At 38.3% G+C, this 16,389-nt stretch overlaps 1 protein-coding gene across 1 annotated transcript in view; it reads right to left on the bottom strand.

Annotated features, from left to right (window-relative positions):
- Nucleotides 1–16,389, bottom strand: part of MYO3B (myosin IIIB) — a 342,946-nt gene that overhangs the window by 141,718 nt on the left and 184,839 nt on the right. Inside the window, exons 24-26 of the mRNA XM_015596448.1 lie at nucleotides 11,635–11,714; nucleotides 4,736–4,813; nucleotides 2,502–2,707 (exon numbers count right to left, since the gene is read on the bottom strand). Of these exons, the coding sequence (XP_015451934.1) occupies nucleotides 2,502–2,707; nucleotides 4,736–4,813; nucleotides 11,635–11,714 (364 nt within the window). The remainder of the gene's footprint in view (nucleotides 1–2,501; nucleotides 2,708–4,735; nucleotides 4,814–11,634; nucleotides 11,715–16,389) is intronic.

Genomic DNA, 16,389 nt, shown 5'->3' with positions numbered 1-16,389 from the left:
AAACAAACCGTAACACTTTGACTGAATGTACTGTCCTATCCTTTAGACATTTGCCAGAACGCATCCCAACACATGCAGTCATATGTGTTTGCCCCAGTGTAGACCTTCTGTCAGACCATGCTTCAGAGCCAAATGACCATGAAGCCATGAGCATTCATAATCATTTTCTGCGATACCCCTCAACAGTATAACCCTTTCCTTGAAGACTCCATGAATGAAAAATTTAAAGGGGATTTCCAAGTCATTTAGCCAGAAAATTCAAAGATGATGGGGCAAGGAAATATTTTAGGTTTGGCCAAGTCTGCAGACTTGGGTGACTCGGGGAAGTCCTTCTCTATTCTGGAACAGACAACATAATCCCCAAAACACTGCCTTTCAGGTGTGCACATCAGGATTTCAATCCTGAATGCCAGAAAATACAAAAAGGTAAAGAATAACATTAAACAAGCGTTTATCTTTTATTTACCTCCACCTGATAAACCTTGAATAGCTCTGCTCTCTTTGTTTTGTCTGCATATTTCCTGCTAAGAGTTTACAAAATAGCACCCCTGAACAGGAAGATAAGAGGTGCACCTATTTGTTGAATAACATCAAGGGAGAAAACTGCTAACTCATCCATTTTGTTGTTAAGTTACTCAAAAGGATCAAAACACCAATTAACTTGCTGGCTCAGAAATCTTTGATACTCTCAGATTTACTGACATTTTGAAACTCTTGTTCACACTTGCCTAATGGTTTTCTGATTACGAACAAAGAAGTGCCAATCTGTTTAGCATTTGACCTGTTTTCTTAAATATTTTTATGTATTCAACACTTAGTGGCTAAAAATATTTGACTAGTAACATTCATGTGCTAAAATAGTCTATTTTTTTTTCTCGTTCTACCTCCAAATTTGAAAGAAAAAAAGAGGCTCAAAGACACTTCTTTTTTAAAGCCATTTCGTTCTTATTTTAAATTTAAAAGCTCTCATCACGGGGATTATTTTTTCCCCTTTCTTCTCTATGGAGTGTAGTGACATTTGGAATACTTGATGGAGCAGTTTATCACATTATGACTCACCCTTCCCAAAGAAGAATTTGGAAAAATGACCTCAGAAAGGAGGTAAGAAGAAATAAAAGATGGCTGATAGGGTGTGACAGATTTTATAATAGATTTTAATTTTCCTCTCTGGATATCCTCAGACAACAGTGCTTCTCAGAGGTGGTTTTTTTTTTTTTTTTTTTTTTTTTTTTTTTTTTTGTTATTACGGTCCTTTACTTCTTCACAGAAAGTGTTGTGAACATTTGTCCGTAATCATATGCATATACAAGGTATGCCTACGGCAGCTGTGCAGAAAGAAATGGCATTTCTTCCGGAGGTAAAAGCAATTTCTGGGTCTAAAAAGCTCCACAACAATTTATTTCAACAAAGATTGATTAAATGCAATGAACTGAGGAGATTAAAAGTGTGGATGCCGAAGCCAGATTATCTGGGTTCAAATTTTGACTCTATCATTTATATACTTGGGACCTTGGGAAAGTCACTTGATTTCTTTCTGCCCCTCAATTTCCTCATCTGTAAAATGGGGATAATAATTTGAACGAAAAGGAGGTTCTATAATGAATCCGATAAGCCCATGACCAAAATTAACCTCACAGGATGAACTGATTATAAATTCCTAACTGGATAGATCATGGCAGGTAGCTAGACCCTTATGAAAGGTTTATCTTTGCCTTAAGCCAGCCCTGTTCATTGTGCTCCTGCATCAGGTTAACACATTTTCAAACACCAGAAGTAATTCTTTTTTCCAGACCCCTCAGAGGCATAACCACCCTCAAGGGAGCACATAATCTTATTAACTATCTTGTAATCCAATCATGGAGATTTCCTTGACTTTCTCCCACCTTCATGTAATCTTTCTTACATTCCCTTCTTAATTCCAGATATATAAAAAGAATTGAAAAATTGTCATTCCCTGGAGCAACTGGGATCTTGCTTCCTGGCATGTTGTCAGTTTGGCTCAAATAAACTTTATAAAAATCCTTTACAGTCGACAATAACAGAGCCTAGATTACAGGGTTGTTCTATGGATCAAATGAGATTATTCGCTTAGAACGTTTTAGGTGCTATGTAAATATTAGCTATTGTATTATATCATGCCACTGTTTTAGCCTGGGTGCATTCATGTTTGCCAGAATCTTGGCCCATTTATAGAGAGATACTTTCATCATACCAATTAAATATCTAGAGATTTTTAAAACTAAGGTTATATAACCTATAAATATCTATGGACATTTTTATTTTTAAAATGTGATCAGAAGGAAATTTAATCTGTCCTCCAGATCACTGCAATTTAGTTGGAGCACAATAAAAATGCAACATTTAAGCAAGTAAATGTTAGCTGGTAACTGGCCAATAACATGTTTGGAGGCAAGCAGGCAGTGGGAGCAACCCCAGGGGACACAGATGGCCACAGCAGAGCTATATTTAACATAATATATTTCTCAAGATGCCAGCCTGACCTTTTCACAAACTCTTCAAAGGGGATGCGGTGGGAATACCCCTGCCGGCGGATGCTGACCGTCTCCAGGATCCCCGTGGAGCGAAGCTGGGCCAGCACTCTCTCTTGAGAGAACTTCAGGGCCTCTCGGTCATCATTGGGTTTAATGCAGCGCACAAAGTGGGGCTGTCCAACCACCATTTTGGAGAGCAGATCCATCAGAGAATACTATCAAGGGAAAAACACACATGAGATGAAGCTACCATGAACATAATGGATAACTGCAATGCAGGCTTCCAGGGGCCTCCAGAGCACTTTGTTGGCTTGTAAATAACTCATGGACCTTTTTTGAGGCTGAACAAGAAACCAGCAATAGATGATAATATAAGTTCTGATGAGTACTTATGAATGCTTGCGGATTCAAAAGCATTCTTTCAACATCACCTAGTATCAGGCAATGCCCTCATGTGCCAGAAACTTATGTGCCTAAGAACATGCTTAGGTTCACCAGAACTAGCTCCTCTCTGGTATTCCAAGATGATACCCCAGAACTGTATTTGTAATTTAAAATGTCCAGCTTTTAGGAAAGGAGTTCGTTGCTTCTTCAGCCAAAGAACTATCAGAAAGTCTAAGAGAATCTTACTGATACCTGGTAGAGAAAAACAAAGAGGGCAAAGGAAACAAGAAAATTGGAGGAAAGAAGATTATAATAAAGATTAACTAGCACATGCTGAGTGGCTGGCATGAGGCTCTCACAGAGAGAAAGCACATGGACAAGCAGAGGGGTGCCTGTGCAGGAGACGTCTCAGCTGTTCCTTGGTGGCATCCACTTTTGGAGTTCCTCTTTTGGACACACCTTCAGGAGCAATTATAAACCACCCAAGAAATCAGTTCATTATTTCATAATCACACCTTCCACTGATCCAAAATGGTATTGCCTAGTTTGCCAACACATCTTATTTCTTGGATTTAGCATTTGGGACCAGTATTTAGCATGGGTGTATATCTGAAAAACTATAAGTCAGAGGCTTCTCTGATGATAGAGGGATTCTAGGATCTTGAGGATGACTTCACCGAGTTGCTCCGCACCTCCAAATCCTGTGACGGACACACACAAGCGCGCGCGTGCGCATACACGCCCTCTGACAGAAAGAGGATATTTCTTCTAAAGGGGACAGCAGCAGGGTGCATCTCAAGATAAGAAATAAGTGGCAATTAGAAATGTACAACTGTGGGTGATGAAACAGAGGCTGAATGCCTTTCTGCCAGAGAAACCGTAGCATGGAACAAACAGTACATGGATAAACTGCTGAACTCAAAGGCCTCTGAGCCCCGGTAATTCATACCCTGAGCCCAATTCTAGGCTGCCTCTGAAGCACAGTTGGCTAGGTCAGAGTTCTTGGCTTTAGATCCTTTTGAACCTACTATAGCTTTCTGTAGAGCCTGCTATCCATGGTGCCAGCTCCTGGATCAGCCTGCCTAGCAACTCCAGCTCATGACCCTGCTTCCCACCTGACTTCCTATTCCTGCCAAGCCCCTTCCTGGGGTGACCCCACTTTACAACCTTATTCTCCTGTCCCTGGGATCAGTAGTTCTGTCTTTGGACTGACAGCATCTCTACCATGAAACTGGCTGAAACTTAACTCCCAGTGGTACATGATATCTGTGTCTTATCTTTCCTATATAATATGCATTTAACAGAGCCCTTCTAGAGACAACATTTTTACTCAAAGGAATCATTTTACTAGATGATATATCAGGAATTTGGCAGCAGAGATGGGAAGTAATTGGGCTCAGGCAAATGGGTCTTGCGGTGGGTCAATTCAAACTAGGAAAATAAAGTCAAAGCTAAGACAGATTCAGGATCTGAACTTGATAAGCCACCTTCTGAAGTTTTATTAACTACTTTATTTTTCCAGTAAATATGCTGAAAAAGTGGCTGACTCCAGTAGATTAAGGCCAAGAAGCAGTTCAAATGCTAACAAAATCAGCACATTCAATGGACACAGCTGTATGCCAGTGGCAGAGAGGGCTTTCTGTAGACACTTGGGGTTTCATTTGATTGAGATCAGAGAGCATTGTACTCAGAGGTAGGTTTCCTGCTATAATTTTCTCTCCCCACTCCCGACTTTTCTTAACTGATTCTTGTGCTTTGCTCTTGTTTCAGTGACTCTGTTAGATCCGGGCCTCTTGTGGGAAGGGGGTGGCAAGTCCCTTCTGTAAGCAGGCAGAATAGAGATCAAGAAGATTCCATACCCGGAAGTAAGAAGCCATGGTCTGTCTCTTCATGTTGGTGGTTTCTTCTGGATGCCGTATTACTTCCAGAGTGTCCACCTGGAACATAGGCAGAGGGAAGTGGCTTGAGAATATCGACAATTCATTTTCTAGCTTTTTCAAAATATGAAATACTGTTTAGTCAAATATCTGAGGGACTTTGATGTTTATAACACCACAGTGAACACTATGGAGAAAAATTTTAAAGATATATAAAATCAGAATAGAATTTGTACTGTTCTACTCACTTGACAATGACCACACTCTGCAAAGTACCATATGGTCTAAGTATAAACCCCATCAGTGTTATCTCTATATTTCATATGGGCCCCTGTTAAGTTCTGCAATAATGCCACATGAGACCAAACTATTTCTTAAAAGAAAACTGGGCAAAGGCCCATGGAGTTGGGTGATTATATAGACACGGGTCCAAAGCCCAAGTTAAACCACAAAGAATTAGATGAGGTCCAGTGGCCTTGCTGCCACACCCCTCCTGCCTCCCACAGTTCCCACGTGCTCACTGCAAACGCAAGCTTGAGATATACATACCTGTTCTCAATCATTTGTCCCAACTACCTGGGCTGACTACAAGGATTTATGAATAAAAACAATCATAGGAACCAAATGCAAACAGCCTGTGTTTTGTTATTGGACCTCAACGGTAAAAGCCCTGCTCCACACACATGAAGCTATTTGGTTTGCAGAGTGCAGGAGTGGCATTTCAGCACTGGCCGGCCTCTGCCATGGCAGCTTCCCATCTGCTCTGAACAGGTGGCAAGGGTATGAAACAGGAACGTTTGAACTGGAAGATGCTGCTGTCAGCACGTGTGTTCTGCTCGGTGGACTGCTGTCGAGGCAACCACTTCCCGATGGGGTGACGATGTCTGCAGCATTGTTCAACAGACGTGAAAAGTGGGTGCTGAAGGGACAGGAACACAAGGAGCTGGGAGAATAATGAAGCTTGCCACCAGGGGTATTTAGGAGACTGTGTGCAAAATGGAAAGAAATGCTTCAATGGGCTTGGATAAAGAAAACAGGTTTATTTAAGAAGGGGAATAAAGGTGGAGTTAAGTTTTCAAAAACTAGAAAAGCTACCTAAATAGTGAGTGAGCAGAAATATGAGGATATCTCTTAGTGAAGAAATGTCAGGGAGCAGTGCAGCTTTCTTTTCTAGACTGCAGATTGGATGTGTTCCCAAAGCCATCATTCATTTGCGTGCAGCTGAAGCAATGGTACAACCGCCTGCAGGTTTGACTTTTTAAATTTTTTGAATGAGGAAGGAGAAAACCAAAAGCTCTGTGTTGAGAAGGAAGGTTGTTCTGATATAGAAGAGGGAAAAACAAACACAACACGCCCACCCCACCTGCAGAGATGTACTGTACTCTGCAGAGTTAGTTACCTAAAGGTTTCTTCCCCATCTCATTCCCATTTGAATGGAGGTCAGAGTTGGTGAGGGTTGGGGCAAGTCAAGCAGGACCAAAGGAAATAAGATCTTGGCTAGGGTCTGCCTTCAGTCAGACATAAATTCTGAGTTTTCTTAAACTTTTTTCTCTTTATATTTCCCTCTCAACTTGACCTTTCTCTCTCTGTCTCTGTCTCTGTCTCTGTCTCTGTCTCTGTCTGTCTCTCTCTCTCTCTTTCTCTCTCTCTCCCTCTCTCTCTCTCACGTGCGCGCGCGCGCACACACACACACACACACACACACACACACACACACACACACTAAATTTTTAGGAATTTCCGCTTCCTTTTATCCTTTAAAAACCACATCTTGCTTTGAATTCGTGCTTTTCCACCTTCATTTCCCTCTCCTTTTATTCAAATTTGCCAGCCAGTGCCAGCCCCTTAGGCTCTAATGCACTGTGAAAGGGCAGCTGAAAAACTCATCCAAATTCCTTTTATTAGTAGAATTTACCTGTTACCCTTCCTTAAAATAGACAGTGGACCCTGGCATTTCAGAATACTTTAGTGATCAGAACTCCTTGATGTACATTAATTCTGCTAAGACATAATTTACAAGATACGATATGTAACGTTTTCAAGATTAGTACCCATCCCTTGCAGCAAATTGGAAAAGTATAAAATGAAGCACCAATTTGCACTCCAAAGTTATAAGGTTGGTGGGCTCCCCTGTCTAATCAGCCAGCATGACTTCATGTTCTATCCTTGTATTCATAGAGCAACTCTCAGGAAGTAAGTAAAAACCTATTCTGGGTTATAGACAATCTGGAAATGTTAATGCTTGTTTGCAGTTCATCACCTACATATCTAGTACCGTACTTTAAAGAATAAATAATGTGCTATTAGGGTATTTTCTAAATTAAGAATTTGGAAAGGTCTTGTGTCGGTCAAGGGTATCTTATACTTGCATAGTCACGAGGTTCTCCTGGACACAGAGTGAATCTAAAAGGGAATTTTGGACAAGGGTTATACCAGAAGTTGCCTCCCTTGGCCCTTCGAACTAAGAGGACTCTGTCTGCACTGGCCCTACCATGAACTTCAGAGAATTCCAATGAACTCTAAAATATCAAAAGCAAAAGAGACGAGAAGATTGTTGTTTAACCTAAGAGCTTGTCTTCCTGAGCTAATTTAGTTAATGGTAGCCTCATTTAATTAAAAAAAAAAAAAAAAAAAGCCTCTTGGAAACAATCCAGAAAGGAGATTCTATTAGGGCATCATCTAGCAAATAGTTCTTCCCAAAGATGAGGATTTCAAAACAGTCTTCTCCAAAATATAAATTTTTACCTCATAGGACGAAAAGAGACTGGTGGCAGGTATGTGCTACAGAACCCACAGTTTTGGAATCAGTTCAAATTCTGCCTCCTCTACCTACTAGTTGTATGGCCTTGGTTAGTAAAAACCACACACAAGAAATCAGTCAGTTCTCCTTCCATCACTAGCATGCTGGATTTAGTTTGTTTAGTGATCAATTTAGTTCTGTTCCATGGCAGAAGGTGAATACTAGCCCCCATGCAACACAGCAAGATCTTTTTATTTATTCACAGAAAAAAATACTTCCAATGAAACCAATTTCAAAATAATCAGTAGAACAAATATTCTGAATAAGACCATTGTCTGTTTGACCAGTATACCTTTCTCCTACAATATCAATTTATACAAAAATATAAGCCAAATGGAGCTGAGCAAGCTTGCTTTTTGCCCACATGACTGACGTCCTTGAGGAAGGTACTGGTTAAGCCTTCAGAGCAGCCACGAGTAAGGTTTACAAATTGTGGTATAGACCCCCAAACCCATAGGGAATGAGCATGTTTCCAAATACATATAGACTTCACAATGGATGTTAGATGGTTATCGAAATATGAGTAATAAAACATTTATTGTTTCCAATGTGAAATGACTATACCACACACTTTGCTTGCATAACATCATTGAATTCTCAAAATGACCATAGGAGGTAAGTACTATTATTACTCCTATTCCATGTATGAAGAAGACAAGGCTCAAAGATTTTAGGTAAATTTCCCAGTCTTGCAGCTAGTAATTGACCATGGCTCGATCTGAACCCCATTCTGTCTCATTCCAAAATCTACTTCTTTTTTTATTAAATTTATTGGGTGACATTGGTTAATAAAATTATATAGGTTTCAAGTATACAATTCAATAATACATCATCTGTATATTGTATTATATGTTTACCACCCAAAGTCAAATCTCCTTTCGCCATCATATATTTGGCCCCCTTTACCTTTTTCTATCTCCTCTCTCCCTGCTTTCCCTCTGGTAACCACTGAACTGTTGTCTGTGTCCATGAGTTTTTGTTTGTTTGCCAAAACTTACTTCTTAAACATTATACATTGCCTTTCTATGTTGTTTGATATAATGAATAAAAGTTATCTGAAGACAAGGTATTATCAAAAAGATTTGCCTCATATGTCAACGAACTTACTCTAGGATAAAGACAGACTCCAAAAAGTCTCATAAACCATGTAGATTTCAGCAAATAATGAAAAACTGAATGATATTTTCCCCCGGTCTTGGTTAGTACCCACTATTTGTATCCCGAAACCTCAGAAGTGCTTATATTTATCTTCTTGACAAGGCCTTTTGTCAAGAATTTTTACTGCCATCAAGTGACACATCTGTTTCTTAAAGGAAGATCCCTACATTATCACACCTACCAAAAGCCTCCATAGTGCTAAACAGAGAAGCAAGACTGGCACTAATACCTGGCCCAGTGTGGGGGTGCTGAATGTATTGGAGGCCAGCTTCCTGCAAGGCCACCTCTGTTATTTTATCTTGGATAAGGCAGAAAGAAACTGATGGAATTTTTTTTCTTGCTGTTAGCTCACTTCATATTTTCTGATGACTTAATTAGAAATTTCAGCTCATTTCCTTTCCAAATAAAGACAAATCTCTAGGAATTTTTATCACACACACACACACACACACACACACACACACACACGTATTTATTATAGTGACATAAATATATGCCACACACTAGAGGGCACACTTCTCATATAGGCAGGGCCTGAACAATGAATAGTAGGCAGTGCAGTGAGGGAGGTAACACTGTGCAGGTATTTCAAAGGTGACAGGCAGGGAAATGAGTCCTGTCAGAGTTTAATAGTAAAAAAATCAAATTGAAGAAAGAAGGGGAATATGGGCTGACAGAATTTTACACAGGAGTCTTTCATTTTTTTGCGTCATAATCCCTTTTAGAATCTGCTAGAAGTCAATGATTCAAAAAAAAAAACCAACAAATTTACAGTGGATCTTCATTATTTGAAGATTCCATATTTGTGAATTTGCCTACTTGCTAAAATTTATTTGCAACTTCCAAATCAATACTCAATGTTTTCATGGTCACTCACAGATATGCAGAGTGGTGAAAACTCTGAGCCACCTGATATGCACGTTTCCAGGTGAGGTTGAACGAGGTGACACTCTGCCTTCTCGTTTCAGCTCTGATGCTGTAAATAAGTGTCTTTTTCAAGGTCTGTTTAAGTGCCTCATTTTTTGCATTTCTGTGCTTTTGGCTGGTGATTTCTCCATTTAAGATAGCCCCTAATCATAGTGCTGAAGTGCTGTCCGGTGCTCCTAAGTGCAAGAAGGCTGTGATGTGCCTCTTGGAGAACATATGTGTGTTAGGTAAGCTTTGTTCCAGCGAGAGTTATAGTGCAGTTGGCCTTGAGTTCAATGACACAAATACTATAATTGAAATATTGTTTTATCTCAAGAAATACTGCATATAATTATTTTTAAGAAATATATATCAAATAAGGTATCTTTAAATAGAAACACACATAAAAAAAATAATATTTTAATTAGCCAACCAAAACGTGACCAGAGGCTTGCAAGAACCTAATGGCATATTTTCCCTAGGAGCCATGCTTCAGTATTTGCTGATTCAGTGTTCACAGCAACTTTATAAAACATAACTTTCATGAATAATGAGAAGCGACTGTACTTAACACCAACAAAATTTTATATGTAATATCAATAGGTTCTCAGAACCACTGAAAACCTCTTCTAGAAGTCCATATAACCCATGTTAAATAGTTCTAATATCTTGCCACAAACTCACGAGGTTGAAAAGTAGAGTATTACAACAGATTGTAATAGCAATGTGGGTGTTAAAATTATTATTAACAAAAACGACATGAGATCCTATTAAGTGCAGGTAAGCCTTATTCTCAAAGGAAGTAAGAACAGATATGTATGTCTGTATCAATTTTGGGATAAAATTCAAAAGTATGTGTGGCCGTATTGCCTATTCTTTATTAAATTTAATAATTAATATGAGCAAAAGATAAGAAAATTGAGAGGTATGACCTGTTTATCACTCCGTCACTTTCAACATAATTGTTTCTTGATGTTAATACATATAATAGACATTAAGCAGCTAGTCCTTGAGATTTTTGTAAAACATAAGCTAGGAGGATGGAACAGTTAAAAATATTTTACAATGAGATATTTATTAACCTTTCTAACATCCCTTGTGCATAGACAAGTACACTGCTCATTTTTTGGAGGGCAAAACAAAGTGATAGGAAAGGGTGTGGTTTCTTTCCTCCCTGCTGACTCTATTTGGTCTCCGTTATCCTCCTCTGTAGGCTGATGAAAGCTTCATGGAAAAATGCTTTATCTTTTCCTAGATGGACTTTATTTTCAAGTGTCATCGTTCTGTATCTTAAGTGGTCTTTCTATGAATCAGGTGAAAAGGTCTAGAATATACCACAGTAGTATAAAGATTATTTTAAGCTAAAGACATGTAAGAATCAACAGTTGCAAAAAGCTTTTTTTCAACTTCCCTTATCTGCCTAAAAGCAGATAAATCTCCTCTCTGGGAGTTTTGCAACTGGAAAAGATTGACTCCTTTCACCAAGATGACAAGTCAGCACTGGGATAGGAAATTGTCTAAATAGACATTATCTTAAAACTACTGTACTTCCCACATATTCACCTAAGAGACCATTTATTTTTCCCCAAGGTCATTTGTTCTGCCTTAAATGTCCTTCTCTTCTTCATCTCCTAGTAAGATGGTATATAAGCCCACAAATCTAGTTGCCCCTTTGAGTCATTTTTTTTTGGTGAACTCCTGTAGGTACATGATTAAAATGTGTTTGTTTGTTTTTTACCTCTTGCTAATCTGTCAATTTGGGTTTAATTCACAGTCCCCCAGCTACTGAATTTAAGAGGGTATACAGGAAAAGATTTTTTTCCTCTGACACAAAATCAGAAAGGATTTCATGATGTTTGAAATTTCCTAACCCCTGATTCATAAACACCTTTAGTTTCTTTTCCACATTGCCCAGGTAGTAGGCCAGATAAAGAAAACTAATGTTTCCCACTTGGAATTATGCCAGGCAGGAGCACCTTGAGGTCTATATTATTTTGGGTACAAACTTACTACTCACCTTGGCTCTCCCAGCACTGAAATGTGGAGGCAAAGATCTTGAGGCTGCTGTTATCCTGGCTCTTGTCTGGGCCAAGTTACCTGGGAAAATAGGACAAGGAAGTTAAAGTGAAGGACAGTTAAAGAAATTGGATTATGAGTAAATTTCCCTTTATGTCTTTATAGTTTTCTGAATTTCCCAAAAGATCTGCTCTAAATTTTAAAAATTTAGAAAAATTTGAATTTTGAAACTTCAATGATATAAACTACAAATAAATTATGACAATTATTTGTAATTAAAAATAATTTATACTACCAATTGAATTTATATTAGTTTCGTAAGCAAAAAAGAAACAACAAAAAGTCTCTATTTCATTCAACAAGCTAGGAATAGAAGAAAATTACCACAATATTAAAAGGCCATATATGAAAAGCCCACAGTTAACATACTCAACAATGAAAAATTGGAAGGCTTTCCCCTAAAATCAGGAACAAGGCAAGATATCACTCTTACCACTTCCATTCAACATAGTACTGGCAGTCCTAGCTAGAGCAGTTAGGCAAGAAAGAAATAAAAGCCATCTAAGTCATAAAGGAAAAAGTAAAATTATTCCAGTTTACAGGTGATATGATCTTATATGAAGATAACCTTAAAGATTCCACAAGAAAAACTATTAAAACCAATAAATTCAAAACATGGCCATAGGATACAAAAAAATCAGTTGCATTTCTATGTACTAACAATGAAAATCTGAAAAGGAAGTTAAGAAAACAATTTCATTTACGATAGCATCAAAAAGAATAAACTACTTAGAATAAACTTAACCAACTTGGTGAAAGACTTATTTACTAAAAACTACAAAACATTCCTAAAAGAAATTTTAGGACACAAATAAATAGAAAAACAAACGTGTGTGTGTGGAGTGTGGAGGGGAATCTTTTTCCTTTACTCCTTTTGGGTTCATTGACTGGGGCTCTGCAAATTAGACTGACAGAAGGCAGATTAACAGGAGAAAAACAAGCAAAAGTTTATTAATGCATGCATCATACATACAACAGGAGTACTCAGTGATGAGCAACTCAAAGGGGTGGTTAGAACTAGGGCTTAACATCTTAACATCTTAACAAAAGAACAATAAATTTGTAGAGAAGTGACAAGACAAAGGAAAATATCTTTGAGTTTCTGAGGCAGTAAATTGTGGGGATGTAAATATGTGGGAAAGTTAATAGAAGATAAGGGCTAGTTAGTAAAGTTTATTCTTCTGTTGCTGTCCCTGGGCTGATAAAGGTCTAGAGTTATCTCTGGTGATTAACTTCTATCCTTTCTGGTAGAGAGGAGGGCAGAGAGCCTTTAAAAGTTTATGTCCTACTTTACAAATTTATATCCTGGTTTTAGACAAATAGGTGGTGAAGGCAGGGAGCTTTTCCTACATCTGCTTCTCAACTGCCTTCAGCTCTAAATAATCCTTATGCCAATGTAACATATTTTGGGGTCACATAGTCTGCTACCTTTCACTGTGTTCATAAATTGGAAGTCTTAAAAGTATTAAGCTGTCCATGCTACCCAAAGCAATCTACAGATTCAATACAGTATACATCAAAATCCCAATGGTATTTTTGCAGAAATAGAAAAACAACCTTAAAATTGATATAGAACCATAAATCACCCCAAAGCTCCAAAACAATCTTGAGAAAATTTCAGCATATATTATAAAGCTACAGTAATCAAAACAATACGGTACTCACATAAATACTGACATATAGACAAAAGGAACAGAATAGAGAGCTCAGAAACAAACCCATGCATATATAATCAAATAATCTTTGACATGGTGCCAAGATTACACAATGGGGAAAGGAGTGTCTTTTCAATAAATGGTATTGGGAAAACTGGACATCTACTTGCAAAAGAATGAAACTGAACCCCTATTTCACATCATACATGAAAATCAACTCATATTGCACTTAACATGTAAGACCTGAAACTATAAAAATCCCAGAAGAAAACAGAGGGAGAAAGCTTCATGACATTGGTCTTGGCAATGATTTCTTGAATAGGACACCAAAAGCTCAGGCAGCAAAAACAAACAGAAAAGTTGGACTACATGAAACGTAAAACTTCTTCACAGCAAAGGGTACCATCAACAGAGAGAAAAGGTAACCTACAGAATGGGAGAAAATATTTGCAAACCATATATCTCACAAGGGTTTAATTTCCAAAATATGCAGTTGCCCCTGGAACAACAAGTGTTTAAACTGTGTGGGAAATCCAAACCTGTACAGACTTTTTATAAGTTTCTTTGAGCTACACTGATGATATGCCAGGAAGCAAGATCTCAAATGCCCCCAGTATGACAGTTTGTAGTTTTTTATACACATTTGGGATTAAGGAGGGAATGTAGAGAAGATTATATGAATATAGGAGAAAGCAAGGCATGGTAATCTCTTTGACTGTATTACAGGGTAGTTTAACAAGATTATATGCTCTCTTGAGAGTGGTTACACTTCTGAGGGGTCTGAAAAAGAAGCATTTCGAAGGTGTATTAACCATTGTTTTGCACACAAAAACAATGGACAGAGCTTGCTTAAGAGAAAGATGACATTTACTAGAGAAGTTATAGGTTTTAGGTGTGACTACCCACCATGACCTGCCCAGTAAAGAATTTATGATCAGATTACCCATGAGATTACTTTAGGTTAGATTTATTACAGAGCTCCTTTATCATCCACAAATGTATAAGTGGACCCGTGCAGTTCAAACCCAGTGTTCAAGGACCAACTAACTGTATTTTCAGTCAGCAGCTGGGAATCTAAGTACGCAGAGGGCTGACTTAAGTTATATGTGTATTTTTGACAGCATGGTGTTCAGTGCCCCTAACCCTTGCATTGTTCAAGGGTCAAATGTATAAGGAATTCCTATGATTCAATAGCAAAATATAAAATAAAAATAAAATAAAATAAAATAACCTGGTTAAAGCGCGAGCAAAGGACTTGAATAAACATTTCACCAAAGATGACATACAAATGTCCAACAGACACATGAAAAGATGTGTCAACATCACTAACAATCAGGGAAATGCAAATTAAAATCACAATGAGATATTACCTAATACCTGTAAGATGGTCATTATAAATGAAGGGAAGTAAAATACCCCAATATATGCTTCTTTGGCATATTGATTACTTTAAGTTAGTTATTTTTAAGAAACAACAGACATGGTGAAGCTCTAAAAACTGACTAGAAGTCACCCTTTCCCAAGAAACATTTGTATTTATAAGGGAAATCTCATTTTGTGAGGCTGTCTCCCTCTCTCCTACTGGAAGAAAAAAAAAAGACTCTAAATCTCTAGAAATTCTTATCAATGTAGAAGGCAAGGACTTCAATCTGCATAATAATCTTACCCTTGTTTATTGTTCTCTTCCTGATCGACTCCCACAACTAGCCTCCTTCCCCTCCCCCATGCCCCCCCAACCTCCAGTCACATTTTGTCTTTAGTCAGAGATGATATTAAAGGTGGTGGCTTGGGCCATTTCAGAAAGCTATTCAGTTTTCCTGGGTCTTTCTCATGTATACAGGAGGTATATATGTCATTAAGCTTCTGAATGGGTTTTACATTTGCTAGAGCCTTGACCTTAAACAAATTAATTAACCTCTCAGAGCTGCGATTGCCTTGTCTATAACATGAAGACAATACTACCTAATTCTCAGAGCTGTTATAGGCATTCAAGGAAATAATTCACAAAATGCACTGTCAACATGCGGCTGGTATAAGGTAAGTGCTCACTTCACGTTACTAACATTGATGATGATGATGATGATGATGATGATGATGATGATGATGATGATTTACTGTGAACAGTTCACATAGGTCTTAAAGCAGAGAGCAGAAGGCAAGGGAATCCCAGTAACTTGCTACTGTGAGCTGTAGTTAGTTAAAAAAAGAAATGAAAGATGAGAAAAAATGATAAAGCAGCTTCCCTTTGAAACTCGATCTCTTGGCCACTCTGATTCCTACAGCCTTTTACTTCTGAAGGGTGTAAGTGACCTGCTCAGACTCTCTTCTCTCTTAGCTACCACCCAACTACCCTTCATCTCCTCTCTCATCCCCAGCCTCCCAAACCAAGTGCGTAAAGAGATCTGTTTATATTTTTACCTACAATGTCATTTGATTTTGTAGCAAAATAAAAAGTTGTCATTGAAAGGAAATGCTGCAATTTGTACACACATAAGACACTCCAGGTTTCAAAGTTTTTAGCAAGTCTAGCAAAAAGATGTCCAATGTTTTCTCTGGCGATATCTTCAGAGGCTAAACTGTGATTAATAGCCCAGAAAGAACCCTTTGAAGCAGGATTGGTGACATCAAAGTCGTAATCCAGGGGTGGCAGGAGCTTTATAATGAGTGGAAAGCATTTTCACACATTTCAAAGGATTTACAGCATGAATAAACAATAGACCTCAGCAGATGTGCCACACACACCTTTTAGAAACATAACCTATAAGAAGTTTCCATTTTAATTTAAATGTAAATACAGTGTTCACACTTCTTTCAAATGTTAAGCATCTTCAGTGCTTTACCCCTAGACGGCCTCTTTGGCTAAAGATGCCTCATGCCCCAGAGAACCCTCCTGCACTTCCCAAAACTGTTACTGCTGACGTGTGTCCGGGAGAGAAAACGGAAGTCAGAGGCATCTAATGGAATTTACATCCTATGTGGGGATTGGGTTAAGAAAGAATCTGAAATGGAGCTTGCAATGATCCCACACAATTTCCCTGGTT

The sequence above is a fragment of the Pteropus alecto genome, unplaced genomic scaffold, assembly GCF_000325575.1.
Source record: "Pteropus alecto unplaced genomic scaffold, ASM32557v1 scaffold3, whole genome shotgun sequence".
NCBI lineage: Eukaryota > Metazoa > Chordata > Mammalia > Chiroptera > Pteropodidae > Pteropus > Pteropus alecto.
This window is presented reverse-complemented; position numbering and strand designations above follow the sequence as displayed.